Genomic DNA, 17730 nt, shown 5'->3' with positions numbered 1-17730 from the left:
AAACCCTTCGGTCAAATCCTTCAGTCAAAACCATGAGAATACTTTGCTTTCGTTTGCTTCTTAACAACTCATATGTTTGCTCCAGTATTCTTAAGTCTGACAAAACAGAAAATGTATTACAGATGTGGTGAACAGTAGCAAGATGAAAGAACTAATCAAATTGTCATGAATTGCTATGTAAGAGCACACTGTCATCATCTATCACAGACTAATATAGGGACTGGCCAGTTATGCCTGAGCATTGATTTCCATCAGCAGGCAACAATACAGATCTTAAGTTTTTTCTTTACTGGATAACTGCCTTGCAAAAATTATACTTCAATTGAATTCAAAGTTCTGCATTTAACACAAGCACTGCTTGGTTACACTCTATGGCCTGTGTTATACAAGAAACTCATTTTAAAATATCCTAGAGGAGAAGGGAATCTTCTTTGATTAGTGACAGGCCTGCTAGTGCTTCAGAGAGACCAGCACTAATTACAGGCAACAGTAGCACTAGGTAGCTACTTATACAAGGAAATATTTTTCTTTCACGGCCAGAGCCTTAGCACAGCTCAAGCAGACAGACAGCAGCCCCTAAGGGCAGCTTGGGACTCTACTGCTGTAAAGGTATCTCGGAATAACACAACTAGCTGTTCCCCTGCTGCAAGCCTTTTTAATGCCTAGTTCTCTTTTGCATGCTCTGGACTGGCCCATCCAGTCAAGAAAAACAGTTCGTACTGTTTTCATTTCTGGAGATGGTGACAGGAGCCAAACCACATTTTTGAGTTCCTCAGCTCAGAGGGTACAGCAACACAACCAGAGTGACCTTTCTTCTGCACTGACATCCTGTAGCAAGCACAAGTTACCTGGACCCAAGGAACTCACTTGTGCTCAAGCAGGTTTTTTAGTTGCAAGTTCTTTGATGTTTTCTGCCTGTACTATTAAGAAGAGTACCAGTCATGCATACACAGCAATGCCAGAACACGCTAGTCATCTCATCATCAACAGAAAAGTACTGTATACTTACCCAGGCAGGTTTTCCCATCCACATGCATGATGTACTTGGGGTGACATCCACAAATAGGCCCATTATCGGCATCGTCACATGTATGTTGACAGCCACCATTTCCATGATTACATGTTACTAGGAAGAAAATGCATGTTACATCTCACAAGTACTTCTAGCACCTTTGAAAGACCATGCCCAACTTTGTCCATGTTTGGCCATCCAACACACCTTCCTAACATGCCTCTTTCCCTCAAGGACTCTATGGGACCGAAACAGTGCAGAGATTTCTTGTGGAGCTGAACTTCCTACAATCATGAATCATGGTGCAGCTTCCAAACTACAGATATTTTTGCAACCAATAGGTTAGCGCATTAGTGTCCTGCAAAGCCACTGATTCTGGTTTAATTCAAATGTACACAATTTAGATATGTCATCCCAGTTTAACATACCAAATCCCATACCACTGCAAACAGAACACTATTCGTTCAGTTTGGGAAACCATAAGAACATGCAGAATGTTGCATACAAATGCAGCTCCTCTGGTTCTTGGATAGCTCAAATCCCGGTCGGCATTCACAGGCAACCCCTCCTTTGGGCGTTTCTCTGCAGATGTGGGCACAGCCATGATCTTTATTCATGCAGCTCATACCTTCTGCAAAACAGGACAAGTGCAAGACCATCAGCATCCTCAGCATCTCTGTGCACAGGCAGCAGCCAGATAAAAATGTCAGTCCAATATACACCCAGCAAACAACCTGTTACTTCTGGGAAGGCTCTACAGCGTTAGGACAAAAAGCATCAGCTGACAGACAGGAAACATAGAAAGTCCAATCCTGCAAAGCCAGTGCCCCCTCAGGGCTCATCAGCTGTGATCTTATATGTTCCCATGTCCTTTGATTGCAAGGTCAAAATGCAACATCCCTAGATTTGTACAGCACCTGCACTCTCATTTGGTCTTCTCGGTCAATACTATCACTATCTATAAAACCTCTTGATTCCTTTTACAATAATTGCAAGGTGGCTGACAGCTGGCAAGATCAAAGCCTAGTGTGAAGTTCTTAACTCTCTGCTTAAAAGAGCTGTCACCAGACACAGCAATACCTAGGCCAGAGACACAAAAATCATCCCCATTTCAATTACTGGCCTACACAGCAGATGCCCCAGCACTGACCTAGTGACCCAGAAACACATGCAGGTTGTACCTGTGCTGTATCTCAGTTTTCCTTTGTTTGTACCACTTTGTTTTCATTTTTTCCAATTTCAACAAACACCTCTCAAAATAACGCTGCTGGGGATTATCACCCATTTCTCTCTCTCTGCGTGCTTCTCTAGCTGAACAGAATTTAGTGCAAACCAGTGCCTACTGAAACCAAACAAAAAAGCGGTGTGACACTAGCAACTTTCCTCCTTTTGGTTCACCTCATAAAAGCATCTTGTCATTTTTGTCTCTGAGAGTTACAAGCCCTTCACACACCAGCACTCAGCCACTTCCTTGTCTTGCCTGGCCCTTGCAAAAAGTTAGAGCCAATTAAGAAGGGAGAAAGTGTTCCTAGAATTATTGCAAAAACCGCTTTCACCTTGCCCAGTGGTTCAGCTAAATCAATGCCTTAGCCATTGGCGAGATCATAACATGCTTTGTACACACACAACTTAAAACTACACAGCAGCTGGCTGAGTTATCAAACTGGATCATTAGGCTAAAATAAAAGAATAGTTTCCTTCTAATAGTAGACCAGGGTACACCTCAAATTCTTGCTGAAACCTTCTATATTGCTACAGAATTGGGAAAGAAGAGAAGGAGACTTGAGTGTTCCCCTCAGGTATACTGAGAGCACACCTTCACCATCAAATGAACCAAGGCTGGGCATTTGGCTTTTACAAGACAACATGTTACACCAAAACACTTTCTTCTTGGCAAGAACACTTAATGTGAGTAGACTCAGATTCGGTGTAGTTAGGCTACAAGGGTTTAATCCACTGAAGGTCTGATCCTGCATTAACTGAATTAACTTCCACTGAGTTGAGCAGAAGCAGGATCAGATGGAGAATGAACAGGGTGACCATGCTGCTAAAAAGGGACCACAAGAACAATTCCACACCCTATACGTTTTTAAGACATACACAGCCCCTTTTGCAGCCCTATTACTAATTGAAACAAAATACTATATTGGCAAGTAGAGGTCAGCTCCTTGCCATTATTCCATTACACTTCAGTTAGGTCCTTGCTCTGCGCACAGCTATTCTCGCCATCCCAGGCACAGGCCACAGTACTCTCCCTACATTAAGAAAGCTTTAAGCAACAAAAGAATGGATGTTGCAGAGCCTAGATTATTCTGCTCTACTGGCTTTTTGATTCCTTTCCCACAGTGAGAACTCTGTAGAAGTCTAACAAGACAATGACACTTCAAATCCTGCAGCACACAGAAACAGCCCAAGAAGCCCACATGAAAGCTGTCATCCGTTATTGTGCTGTCATTCAAAGAACAGGGCAATCCATAAAGATCACAAATTAGCCTTATTAACTCCTGTGATTTTGTGACATTTCTGTCCTTAACAGACCAGATCATATTGCATGTTTAACTCAGAGGTGTTAGAAAGCATTAAGAGAATTAGCAGCTTAGTTTCTGTTAACAAAGTTATTTTTTGTCTCTATTGAGCTAGCAAAGGGAAAACTGTTCAAAGCAGGTACTTTGGTAAAGTCCACTGATATCAAACAAATGGTTCAAATGCTGAATTGGGGACTGTTCAGTTCTGAGTGAGCAGAATTCAATCACTGCTCCACAGAAAGCTAAAAATCCACTTTCCAAAACAGGGCACATTGTAATAACAAAGCACACATTGCATAACAAGATACATGATGGAAACCACCAAAGCCTAGCTGACTGAAAAGAGAGCATTTGACAGGAGAGAGAGACATCTGCATGTTCAAACATTTACTGTGAAGCTGCTGCACGTTTCTAAAGGTGACAGAAGATTATTATCTTCCATTCAGCCCCATTTCACAAGGTTGCTTCCCAGAAACGTCAGTGCAACTGTAAATGCTGTGTGACTGCAAACTCCTTCACGGACACAGGGTCTCCCAGGCCACGCTGTTCCAATGGCAGACTGTGGTCCAGACCCAAAGCACAAGTAAATTTTTTTCAGATCCTACCAGGCACTTCCCAGACACACAGCTTCTCGTGCAGGAGATCTGCCCTGCTAACACGCAAGTCCCTTGAGAAGGACAAGCCTCTTGATGCAGCATTCCCAGCCAAGAGAGCAGAGTCCAGATGCTGCCTGGCCTAGCAGAGCCTGAGCCAGGGTGCTCCTTTCTGATGTCTGGACATTTGTGAAGTTACCCACCAAACCTTGATGAGATCTGAGCACTCCTATTAATAGCAAGGCATAGGCAAAGAGCCAGCGTGGTATTTTCCTACCATGGCACAGTAAATTCACCATTTATGCCTATCGTCTCTGTTTGCATCTTTGTTGTCTTTACCCAGATGTAGGGACATCGGCAATAGTCTGCTGAGAACATTGAGGTGCCAGTTAGCACACTTGCAGACAGGCATTTAGTAAGACAGAGAAAGAGGACAGTTATACAGGAGCTACCAGAGACTCTCAGAGGTGGTCCTCTGCTAGCCCAAGGTCAAGGAGTACAGCCAGCAGAGCAGGGCATCTCAGAAATGCTTTAGCCTTTTTGCATACTTTCTACAGTCTTGCATGAAGGCAACACTTTTGCAAAAAGCTTTCTGACTACCACTGTTCTCCACAGACAGAAGGAGTTCAAGGGCAACAACTGAAAGGGTGCCCTGTGCACCAGTCCACGCAGTGATTTCAAATGAGGCCTTCGTTTTGCAGGTCCAAATCACTCCCATTGTCTCAGCCCAAAAACTAAATAGCTATGGCTCTGTGACATATTGCATGAGAGTGGCAAGATTTGTCATGAATAGCAATAGCAGCTGCAAGACATGGTGCACATCTAATAGTGAAAACTCCATGTGTTCTTTTAAATTTTCATACTCTCTAATAAACAGCAAGTTAAACAAACATGGAAACAAGCTGCACGGGCATGGCTGACCTGCTGGCCTGAGCAGCAGCCTCCCGGAATAAATCCTCCCACATTTAGATGAAGAAAAGCTGAGACCAAAACTGAGACCAGAGAGCCAAGGAAAAATTAGGACTGCGTGCAACTCAAGACACACTGAGCTCATATGGTTTAAGCAGGGGCTAGGCAGAACCATCAAACCTCCTCCAAGCATCTCTATGTTTTGGACCAACATGATCAAATGAAGATCAACTTTAATTATTAAACTCTCTTCTAATAGCTACGTGACCTCGAGTCCCATGTCACAGTCCTGGGATAGGTGACAAGGAACCCAGAGGATAAGAGCAGATGGACTTGGAAAGGCAGGTGAGTCTGAGGCATCCCCATTACACTGGCCACCAGGAGCTATACAATAGCCTCAAGCCTCCACATTTCTCCTTTCTCAACTCCAGTTCATTCTTCAGCTCTGTATGTGAAGGCCAATATTTCAGGCCACTAGGAAGGACCTCTCTAGCACTCAACACAGCTGGGAGACAGGGAAGGACATATCCCCTTGTATCACAGAGAAGAAATGAAACTGAATAGATGGGTTAGGAGGTAGGTGCCAAATGCTGTTTAGATCAATGCTATGAGGTCAGTGAAAGAGGACTAATAAAGGGTGTATTCTATGGGAGGGGCATATATGTGGCAGAGGAAAAGAAAAGACCTAGAGATGAGCAGAAAAGGGGAGGAGACCAAAGAGAGGGGAGAGCTAGAACAATGAGATTTGGCTTACAACAGACCTGCCCACTCAAGAGAAAAAAAGACGGACTCCTGTGGAGTGTGAGAAGAATTGTGAAAAAACAGGAATAGGGTAACGACCTGAAAAATATGGCCTTAAAAACAAAAACAACATTTCTGTGTTTTAGTATCAAGACACATTTCAGGAAAAAACAGTAAGGGTTTTTTTCTTAAAAATGGTTTCCATAAACATACATTTTATTAAATATTTCTTAGAAAAACAAGCATTTTATTTCCCTCCTGCTTTTATTTTTCAAAGAAAAAATGGCTAAATTAAGTGGACAAAACTCTTTTTTGCCCAAAAGCAGAACAGAGGTATAAGTCCAAAGGGACAATTTAGGGAACAAAAAGTAAAAGCAAGGAAATACTTCTGCTGTTAAGATGAGTGAGAAGAGATAGTAGAGTGTATTCAAGAAGAGGCAAAGAAGAAGAAAAGAGTTGGAAGCTTTTCCTCTCATGGCATCAGACAAGATGAGGAGTTCAAGCAACTGACTTTTACCCTTAGATTCATCATCCATATATGCACATAAACAAACATCGCTGCTAGTAAGGAAACATGAAGGGAAAAGCATTGCCCCACCATTGCAGCCTTCTCACTTATCACCACTCCTGGCTCAGGTCCTGCAGTAGCAAGCTGGGCAACGGCCTGAGAGATCACGATGTATCAGAGCAGGTCCTCAGGTGACCAAGCCCAGTACCAGAGAGGCTGAGAATACAAATTCTTAATTCAAACAGAAGATCGGTTCAGCTATGTCAGATGACAAACACCTCAGCACACTGATCTCTGGATGGCCATATATGTCTATAAATGCTGATCTCTTTACCATGGGGATTTTTAAAGTGAGATTTGTTTATTCATGCTCAGATTCCTCTTATAGTCATGCCAACGATAAGCCTTAGATTAAAGAAAACTTTGCAGCTTTAAATATTTCTTAGTATGATATTCACTATACAGTTCAATAGACAACTCCCTGATCTGAGCAACCACTTTAAAGCATTCCCTGAGGGCCTCCGAAATAATTTTGTTCAACCCAATATCTAATTAGGCATCCAAGGCTCTCTGATCTCTCAAAGATCACTTCATAAAGGCTTCACTCAAAACAAAGAACAAGATTTCAATACCCTTGGGGCTGACAAACAATAAATCTCCTTACTGAAACCTAAATGGTGTATAGGGAATCTAAAGGGTACCTGAAGGTATTGAAGGTTATTTCCCTATCACTGAAGTCAATGGAAACAGTCAGAACTCACTGTTCTGCACTATGTGGCCATTCTCTGAATCAGAAGTTAGCCCAGCTATACAACAGAGCACAAAGTACACTGGGAGTACAGCAGTGCAGCTGTTAACAAAAGCACAACACTACAGACATTAGGGTGGGATCAAAGGGGCAGGAGAGATGTGAAGAGTTTTTTTAAGTCACTTAGAAGATCCAGACATACAGTTCCTTTTAAAAAGAGTGAGAACTTCAAGATCCCTCCCCATTTTTGAAAAACTCAAACTAAAAATACTTTTGAAGTTGCTTTAGAGATTTTGCAGCAAGATTCTGCGAAAAACTCCTGCTCTGTGCGTGGAAGAAAGCAGTCCATACCTTCTGAGCGGTGAATGCAGGTGTGCTGATTGTCGCTTAGGAAGAAGCCTTCCTTACAGCGACATTCATAGCTCCCCACAGTGTTGACACAAACATGCTGGCAACCACCATTGTTGAACATGCATTCATCTGTATCTGAAAGACAGAGAGAGAGAGATCAGCTGTGTTTCTGCCCCATCACAATGGAAGCCACTGCTACAAATTAACACCAAGACCTCATATTGGCAGAGGCCACTCAACATGCAGAGCAGACACCTACTCAGCACGTAACTATCCAGACAGCTTAGACACCCTGAGCCAGACTGCTTTTTTGCTACCCTTGGAAAAATGTATTCTTGTTGCTTCTCTTCCCCTCTTCACACAGTTTGCCAGATCAGTCACAGGGCTCCAAGGAAACTGGACAATTAACCAGGAAGGCGGAGTAGCCCAGGAGGAGCCAGAAGCAACTGCCCTGGAGAAGCAACTCCACCTAGGAGAAGGTACCCTGCCTTGCGGAGTGGCTGGAGACTGTTGCCACTAAGCAAGCTAGCACCTTTACATCTAGGCTGGGCATCCACACATGGCTCTGTCTTGCTCGGGGTTACACACCTTGGCTTTAAACCCTTCCAAGCAACAAAAGGTGTTTTTTCAGGAAGCTCTGCATTCTGAGGCAAAAATAGAACAAGAAAAATACCAACCTCAACATCACTTTAGATTAAATATAAAGCTCTCATCTTTCTTCCGACTTTCACTCTAGCTATAAATCACATACCACATCTGTTCTGATGCTTGGGCTGATTTATCATTCTCCTCCCTCAGCTCTAGCTCATCATCACTTATATTAAGGCTGCTGCTGTGCCGCCTAACTGTAGTCAAGGGCAAAAGAAGAAATTCTTGAAATAGTTTAAGTAGTGCTGATTTTGCAATATTCAGAGATTCACCAAAACCAGAGAATATAGGAAGTCTCTGCTTGCAATATAACCAAGAGAAATGAAGAACAGAAAAATTTCAGCTAAGCCTCTGAATTACAGATGTTGATCCCAGCCTCCAGTTCTTCTGAATTTTATCCCTTAGTAATGGCAGATTTTTGTAACCTCTACCAAAGAATTTTCCTACCCCAATTTTATGAGATGGCAATCTGAAAAGGAAGCAAAAATGCTTAGTACCTTAAAAACATGATAAAAAACTGCTGAGGCAAAGCACTGGTCTCATTTGCAAGTTCAGATGGAATGCCACATTCGCTCTCTGTTCTGTTCATTGTTCCTGTGCTAACAGTACAGTGTTTTTAAATTAACACTTAAGCATTTCTGGCATAAAACAGCTGTCTCCCCCCCCCCCCCCCCCAAAAAAAATAGAGAAAGCGAATGCCTTTAGAGAAGCATAATGTAGCATTAAAACAGATTTAATTTCTACTGAAGACAAGGAGTAAGCCAACTGGATGCAAAAGAATGTGACCTGTCATAGCAACAAAAGCGGCTGACATATCTCCATCACAGAGAAGCAGAGTATTTTAGAGTCTACAGTGATGTGAATGTGCAAACAATCATGAATAAACAGCCACCATGAGTCTTCAGTACTACAGATTTGAACTCCAGCAGATGTTTCTGTCTCACAGACCTTGGAAAGCTTACAGAATACCATCTCTTTCCAACAAGTAATTGTCTATTTGGCTAAAACCCAGGCTCACAGCTGAGACCTTCAAAAATCAGAGTTGGGGGGGGGGGCAACCATAGTGTGAACGAAGTAAATAAACAGATTAAGAGAGGATGTGATCTAATTTGCTGTATGCCAAAATATTTATTTGAAGTTTCCATCACATCTCAAAATTAGCTGGTCAATGATAAAAACTTCATTTTATGTCAGTGACATCTTTATTTTTAAAAGTCTGCCATGCAATATTGAGCAGCTTCACAGCAATGTAATAGGGGGTAGACTTTGGTCTAAGTTGTGTCTATATCTAACTGATTGCAAACCAGTCAGCAGAAGTATGCTCTAGAGGGGCTATTGGATGGAAAGAGAATACACCCTTTGGTGGCATTATAAGAGGCTCACATTTAGCCCTTCATGCTAACCTCAACCCAAACTGAACTCAACTGAACTCAACTGTATGTTTACACAAAGAGAAAAATAAGATCCTTTTTCTAATATTTTGAAGCATCAGCAGATATTTTGCTTATCTCTCTGTGTACTTTCTCTAGTGAAATACTTGGTGACTTCACCCCCCCTCCGCCTACACTGTAACAAAGTTAGTCTGTGCACACAGGCACCAGGTTCCCGCTAGGTGAAACTCAATGCAGTCTCACAGCAGAGCTTTTCTGATTTGTCCCAGTGCAAGATACAGCTGAGGGGTGGTTTGATCCCCCACCTGATCTTCCATATGCTAGTGAAACACCCCAGCCAAGCTAACTGCAATCTTGAAAGTATGCTGTGGGAGCAAGTTTCCTCTGACATAGGCACGGAAGCCTGCCAGGGCAATTCACACACAGTGCAGTTGAGGAAAGAAACTGAGCCATCTCTGAAATAATAAGTGGGACAGGTACCAAAGTGCAGGGCGGGATACTCAGCTTGGGTCCTGCAAGTAGGACAGCTTCATCCCCATAAGACTCCGTCCCAGGCCTGTGCCAGCAGGCTGGCAGCTCATGCACTCCTGCACACTACCGCACTGTGTGCTGAAGAATACTACCACAGTAAAGCCACAAGGCCTTGCTACCCATTTCTAAAGATTTTCATCTGCTGGTCCAGAAAGGGAGCAAGAAAAGGGAGTGACTATACACTACAAATCTTGGGTCCCTTCCTTACAGCTTACATCTCACAAGAAACTGACACAATAAGAGCAAGAAGTGCATAAGTTATACACCTCGATCTACATCTGAGCGAAAAGATTTCTAAACCCGAAAACAAAGCTGAGAATTGACCTTAAACTAACTTTGGAATGGAAAAGGCAATGATACCACATGTTCCTTTCTAGAAACATGTTTAGCATAATAATAGGTGGCACTTCACACATTTTGATCCAAAACACTTGCCAGAAAGGTGGCACAACTATCCTCTCATTTTACAGATGGGGAAAGAGATTCCCTAAACAGTCACCCTGGGACGGCACTTCAGTACTTGGAGTTCCTTAATCCCCGGTGTAACATTCTTCTCTAGCTAAGCTGATTCAGCACAGCGTTTTCCACGGATACAGTTAAAGGGTTAAGTTAGCATCGCTACTTGCAATGTTCATGAGCACACTTCTTACCCAGGCAGTTGTGGCCATCGTGAGCCAACATGAAGCCATCATAGCAAGTGCAGCGATAATTTCCTGGAATGTTGAAACACTCGTGCACACAGCCACCATTGAAGTCGTTATCACATTCATCAATGTCTACAGAATAAAGCAAAAGTCAATATGATGGATGCTTGCTTGAGAGTTATAGACAGGTTGTGATGCAAACCTGTAAATGTTAACAGCAACTGCTGTCTTAAGTCATCATTGTCTTGCAAATAGACTATACTTGACTTATCACCTGTTGAATGTTTCTGAAAAGTAACAAAATTCCTGGAGATTCCCATGTAGTTTTACCTTATATTTTAAGCTTTCTAAGGCTGCTGATTAAACAACAATCTAATTATTAGATCAAGTGATAGTACTAGATGAAAGCAACGCAATCGGCTCGCCTTTGCTTTTATAAACCAGAAATAAATCAGGTGGTGAGACAAAGAGTGTCTTGTTTAAAATCAGCCTAAGGAATAAATTAGCTTCCATATTTTAAACCATTACTTTTAAATTTCCATCCTGGTCTTAACAGAAATGCTTAATGCTTTCACACATAATATCAAGTACAGTTTTAGCAACCTCATCTTGAAAATGCAACCAGATGATTAAGAGGATTCACAGACAGACAGACACACACACACACGATGACAGAGGGGCTGTTAATGAAAAAGCTCCTGTATAAAGGCACACTGAGAAATCAAGTTTTTTTCTGCATTCTCTGTAAGGACTCAATGGACATATGTAAAGTGATACAGTAAAAGGGTGACATGATAAAAGCACACAAAATAACAAATGGAAAAGTTAATACCAGCAAGTCATCATCATGCCTCATCAAGGCAGAATTCGTTTTAACTGAAAGCTCCTATGAACATATATCATACAAGCAATTGATCTGTGGAACTCACTGCTGCATGATATCACTCTCACCAAAAGTCTTCACAGTAATCAAAAAAAATAGCATGTGCTAATTTACTTGTAGCATGGATAATCCACTCCAGAACAGCAAAAGTTAAAGAAAATAAATCTTAGACTGGAAAATCATAGGGAACTGTTCATAAAAAACAAGTTCTACCTCTAATGCTGGCAGGAAACTCCTGTGGTTACAGCATCACACACATTCACATACTGCAATGTTTCTTTCCCCCTCCTCAGTCTACTAGTCAGATTTTGGAAATTAAAAAACAAACACACACACTATTGCTGCTTTGATCTTGTAAACTATTCCCTGTGTTCCTCCAGCAAACAGTTACATTTTGAGCAGCTGCCAGCCCTGAAGCTCAACACCTTCACTTATACCTGTTACATTTATGAAAGGGGAAGTGGCAAGAAGCAACCAAGGACTATGGTAAAGCATCAAGTCTCCTATTTCTGGGTACCAATCCAACTGCAATTAAAAGTGGATGGATACCCATCTCATTTTAATACAGCTGGCCAAGGCAAGGAATCTTTGGTGCTGACCAAGATTTTTCAAGCACAGGAGTACGTAGGACCTCCACGACATCTTTTATGAAAATGAGATTTTTGTGCCAGTATCCCCAGCTGACGTTTGCCTTCATCTTACAGAGAGCAGAAACTGTGCTTCTGTGAGGCAACTGCCCTCCACTCGCACAAGGAACTTTGGTTTGTTAATTGTACCAGTCTTATAAAGCACTTCAGAACCTTTCAGGAAGGGAAGGAGAGAGACATGACTGGCACAGACAGAGTGTCGTGCTTCCATCGCTTTACCTTCACATTTCTTCCCTTCACCAGTGTAACCCACTTTGCACATGCATTTGTACAGCTTCGGGGTGTTTTGACAAATAGCATCTGGATGACAGTCATCAAGTCCAAGGGCGCATTCGTCCACATCTGTGAAAAGACACTAGATTCAGAAGGGACGTCAGCAGGGGCAAAGTAGGAATACCTGGGCACATCACCGACTAGGTGATGTAAGGCTCTGTGTGCGTGTGCATGCAGTGCATACGTGGGCATATGCATGTGCAAGTCAAACTGAAACATACAGAGACAGTAGCTGAATCTCAATTCGTATCATAGCTGTACCTGCATATGGGTATATTTATCTGTGTGTGACTTCAGATAAGCTTGTATTAAGTTTTTCTCCCACTTGTAAACACATCTACATCAATCCACTATGGGCTAGATCCTCCATGAGATTTAGCTGACAAAATTGTACAGAGATGCATCAATCTACAGCAGAAGAAGATATGACTTTCTCTCTCCACAGAAGCATGAAGGAGAGGAAAAAGCCTGTTAGTCTTCCTGGTTAACAAAAAGTAGTCATCGGAAAAAGTGCTTGGTCACAGCCATGATGTAACTGTAAGGAAGCATGATGACTTTTAAGCTAGCAAGGGGAGTTTAGAGAAACGTACTTTCAAAGTCACTACCACTCCCAATACATTGAAAGACTGACTTACCATTAAACAGATGGTTAATTTATTAATAATTCCAATTTTTAATATTAAAATAATATCTGATGAGCAATGTCGCCAAATCACCTGGCCAGCCATCACAACACATAGCGTACTGAGGTAAAATATCCAGGTGGAAACTCCAGAGCAGAAGAAATGGGGAGAAAAAGAAACACCAACAGGAGGAAGTCCTGGAGATGAAGAAGTATAGACAGAAAAAGAAGAGTTACAGGCAGCAGAAGGCATCAGCAGAAGTTTTTCATACTGCAGAGGAGAATTCAAACACAGAAAGAGGAAGACTTCCAGTGACTGGTTAAGAGGAACAGTTGCAGAAGAGCCACTCAGTATCAGTACAAAAAAATGAATGCTAGAATGACAGAATGAACTGAAGAGGTATCAGCAGAAGGTGACTACTAGAGCGGTCAACTTTTTTTTTTTTTTGGTGGGGATCACTTTCTAACTGGGAATTTCAGCCAGCACCTCTCCCATTTACAATTACAGCATTCATCTCTTTTTCTATTTGCAATCACAAAATATGCCTGTAGGTACTGCACCAGCTGCCAGCTTCGGAAAGTATTCAGGTATTTTGAGCTCCTAATGGAGCTTGGCAGCAGAAAGCACGGCAATAAGCCAGTGTTATATAAGCAGTGCTTTCCTGATGCTCAGGTGCCTGCAGAAATGATAATTGTCATGGGGGCCCACAGACATAGCCATCAGAAAACAAGGGGAGGGTGAAAAACAGCTGGAGAGACTAGCAGAATCTGCCTCTCTAGTGAGAAAAGACAGGCATTAAAAAACGGTAGCAAATTGAGGGAACAGTCACACAGGGAGGGTGCTGGGAACTGCCGAGGGGTCTCCAGCTGGCAGGATTCAGATGGATGAGGCAGGAGAAAAGGATGGGTAGGGAAGGAAAGAAAGTAGATAGAAAGAAACATTAACTGCATCTGTGCAGCCTTCATAGCCACACACGGCAAAGTCGCCCCTCCCCAGCCCGGGCAGGGGGATGCACCTGCCCACAGCAGGGCTGCTCCCAGCCAAGAAACATCAAGAAGGGGTTTCTGTCCAAGCCACAGCATGCAGACATCAACTAGATCTGGCATGATGGCTGTTCTATGGCTGTGTTTTACCTTTTACACTAAATCCTTGTGATACACGGCGCGTGGCAAAGAACAGCAGCAAAAACCCAGCATTAACACATACAGAAGCACACATTAATGCATGCAGAAAAGAGGGCTAGAAAATTACTGGGTGCATAGAGCAAGACTTCCCCTGCAGTGACAGTAGCCTGAGCTGAAGAGAGACCCTGGGGAACAGAGACTATGAGCAAACATTGCAGCCTTAAACTTGGCAGCGAGGCGGATGTGGAGGAGGCTGCAGGAAGAATTACTAGGTTTACTCCTCAGCGACTGAACGCAGATTAAGCTGTGATATATGCAGAGTTTACATCCCCGCTTTTTCTGCGGAGGTGAGATGTTAACCAGCTGTCCTGCCCCTAGGATCAACCCGCTCCAGAGGCGGCCCCAGGTGCAAATTAACATTTAGAAGTCACCAGAGGTGCCCGCAGCCGCCCCGCCAGGCGGGACCCCCCGAGCCCGCGCGCCTGCGGCCCCCGCTCGCTAACGGCCGCTACTCACCAACGGCCGCCCCCTCACCAGTGGCTCCCCGAGTTCCAACGGCCGCCCGCGCGCCAACGGCTCCCCGAGTTCCAACGGCCGCCCGCGCGCGAGTGGCCGCCACCTCGCCAACGGCTCCCCGAGTTCCAACGGCCGCCCGCGCGCCAACGGCTCCCCGAGTTCCAACGGCCGCCACCCCGCCAGCACCCACCCTTCCCGGGTCCCGGCCCCCGGCACCGCGACGCCCGCCGCCGATGCGCCTTTAAAGCGGCGCACGGACAGACCCCCCTCGCAGGCGCCGGGACAACCAGGCGCCCGCCGGGCGGCTCCGCGGGCGGCTGGCTCCGTCCCCGCCGAGCGCGGCTCCTCGAGCGCGGCCCCGACGCCCCGGGGCGGCCGCTGTCCAGGGCTGAAGGCGCGGCGGCGCCCCGCGGTCACTCACCGGTGAGGGGCAGGGCAGCGGGGACGCCCGGCGCGGGCAGCAGCAGGAGCAGCAGCGGCAGCGCCCGCGCCCCCGCCGCAGCGCGGCGGCCGCCGGACCCCATCGATGGCGCTGCGGCGGCTGCGGCCGCCGCCGGGCGGGAGGAGGCGGCGGCGGTGGTGACGGAGGGAGGTGTCTGCGGGCGCCCGGCCCGCCTCGCACTGACACCGGGGCCAGCCCGGGCCGCCGCGCCGCGCCGCGCCGCCTCCCCGGCCCTGCCCCGGGCCCGCCCGCCCGCGCCCCCGCGGCCCGGCTGCACCCCCCGCCGCAGGGCTGCGCTGCGCCCCGCGGGAACCCCCGCCCCGCGGCTCAGCGCCGGCCGGCGCTCCCAGCCCGGCCCACACTAAAACCCGCCACAAGCCACAGCGCAAGTGCACCCCGCCCCTGCGCAAATGCTCAGACACGTGCGCAGTGCCCCGGCACAGCTGTCCCACAGCACTGGTATTTCCTGAAGGTACGTAAAGATACCTCACACTCGGGCAGCGGCACGTATATCTGAACCGGTGCTCCCGTCTCCGAAACGGCCCGAACAGTCTCTTTCTAGCAGAGACAAGCTCCTGCAACGGTCCTGCAAGCAGAGCACGCACGTATCCGCACACTGTCACAGACCATAAGCAACTCGAGCCTTGCCTCTTTCCTCAAAAACACAGTACTGCGATTTTTAACTAGTAATGACACCCCACGCTGCAGGGCATGGAGTCCCGCCTGCCACACACCTCCCACCGCCGCCCTCTGGCCCCAGTCCCATGCCCTTCCCCGCCGGGCATTGCTCAGGGCTGGCTCCTGCGGCAGGTAAAAGTAGCCCAGGGAGTATTTGCTGAAATTATAATTTACTAAATGCTGTTTAGCCCTTTCAGGGTGCAAACGAAGGCAGGCACTATTCTTTCCCCCTCCTCCCTCACTTCTCCCCACCCCCATTTTGCCTTCTTTTCTCTTTTGTTTTGTTCTGTGAGAAATACTCAGCTATTTCTAGTCCTAGGAGTGGTTTATACACATTAGTAAATCTTCAGAGTGAAACTTTCCCCTCAGTCTTTGTCTTTGTTTCCTTAATGGTAGCTATAAATTACACCACTTTCCTTTCTCACTGGAGCATCAGGCTTCATTGCTTTTGAAATGATCAAAGTTATTCTCCTTTAAAATCCAATGAGAAACAACCTATTGTATGTCTTGGACGTTTTCAGCCTTGGTCAAACTCCTCCATAAATGCATAAAGCTGCTCATTAAACACACGAAGGATTCTTCAGCACCACACCATATCCCCAGCCTTCTCTTACCAAGAGAAAGTAATAAGAAATTAAGACACTGACAGTTTCTATGATTTTGCAACTAAACAATCATATTTATGATGGAAATTCACACATCCACAGCACTTTCTGTTTAGGGATGTCAAGGTGTCCTTACAAACAATTGTCCTAAACAAACAGAGAAGCAGTATTCCCAAAGCATATAACTATGAACTGTCTTAAAAGCTGTTAAACACTTCCAGCACTTTCCACTCAAGATTTCTCTCAAGGAACTTGACCAACATTAATTTGACTAAAACTCATACTGCTATGAGATTTGACAACATAAAATCTACCTATTAAAAAAATGTCGTGGGAAACTAGTGAGACACTGAATGAAAGAGCCATATACCTGAACCACCAAGGCATTCTGAAACAGTAAAAGCAAAGCACCTGATTCAGTTCTATAAACTAACATATAAAGTGACACATAGCTCATTTTAAAGCTGGAAGCTGCCAGCTTATCACTACCACCAGTGCTACCAGCAACAAATATTTAGGAATGCCTGAGCTGGATCAAAAGATCTCAATAGACAGCTCTGAAGATAAACAGGACAAATATTAAATTTATCTTAGTTAATGAAATCTTTCCTTATACATAAATCTTAAAGTGCTTTGTGAAGGTTCTTAACTGTAATTTAACATATAATACTTTTGATTACAATGAAGAATTGCCATTAACATATCTCTTAACAGACACAAAACAAGCTTAGATTTCAGCTCAGGCATCTTTCAGCAGCCTTCTTTAATGTAACTATTTCTATTAAACTGCAGGGTCACAGTGAGACATGAAGACCAGAGCATAATAGTCAGTACTGGGTAGTAGGAACTCTCTACCAACATCAAGCAGCTAAAAGTTGCTGAAGTTGAGCCTTAAAAATTTAAGTAAGTACAATGAAAGAAAAAATACTAGAGGTAGTCCAGCAAGAAGAAACCCCAAACAACCTCCCCCCCCCCCCAAATAGCTGAAGAAAATCACAGAATTTTAGTGGCAGGGCAATAGCTACTTGCAAATTTCACAAGAAGCATATGTAAACAAGATATCCTTATAGAGTATACATACTGATCCTAAAATCAATAGGAAGATTTTTGCTTATTTAGGTACTATACAGCATTTTAGTCTTGAACTACATTTTCTCAGTGCTGTGTGGACCAAAGTCCCATTCAGTTATGTTTCACGGATGCTTTTGTGAGGGTGGGCTCTATGTTTCCTACTTGGAGAAAGGCTTGCACATCTGAAAATTTGTTTGTTTTTTCTTTCTGATTGTTATAATCTTGTAAAAGCTAATACTTCTTCCTGCAAATTGATCTCTGAACCTT

The 17730-nt window shown here is 44.5% G+C and overlaps 1 protein-coding gene across 4 annotated transcripts in view; it reads right to left on the bottom strand.

The window, feature by feature from the left end:
• The window catches only part of SCUBE2 (signal peptide, CUB domain and EGF like domain containing 2), a 47304-nt gene extending 31981 nt beyond the window's left edge, over nt 1-15323 (bottom strand). For 2 of the 4 annotated variants that reach the window (XM_064513033.1, XM_064513035.1), the window contains exons 1-6: nt 15089-15245; nt 12351-12473; nt 10608-10733; nt 7388-7522; nt 1518-1643; nt 1010-1126 (exon numbers count right to left, since the gene is read on the bottom strand). In XM_064513033.1, coding sequence (XP_064369103.1) covers nt 1010-1126; nt 1518-1643; nt 7388-7522; nt 10608-10733; nt 12351-12473; nt 15089-15191 — 730 coding nt within the window. In that variant the 5' untranslated portion in view covers nt 15192-15245. Of the gene's footprint in view, nt 1-1009; nt 1127-1517; nt 1644-7387; nt 7523-10607; nt 10734-12350; nt 12474-15088 lie in introns of all 4 variants that reach the window. The other 2 variants (XM_064513034.1, XM_064513032.1) reach the window with 2 other exon arrangements.
• Nucleotides 15324-17730: the final 2407 nt, after the last annotated feature.

The sequence above is a fragment of the Dromaius novaehollandiae genome, chromosome 5 (genome assembly GCF_036370855.1).
Source record: "Dromaius novaehollandiae isolate bDroNov1 chromosome 5, bDroNov1.hap1, whole genome shotgun sequence".
Classification (NCBI taxonomy): Eukaryota; Metazoa; Chordata; class Aves; order Casuariiformes; family Dromaiidae; genus Dromaius; species Dromaius novaehollandiae.
The sequence above is the reverse complement of the archived record's forward strand: the minus strand, read 5'-3'. Positions and strand labels throughout refer to the sequence as shown.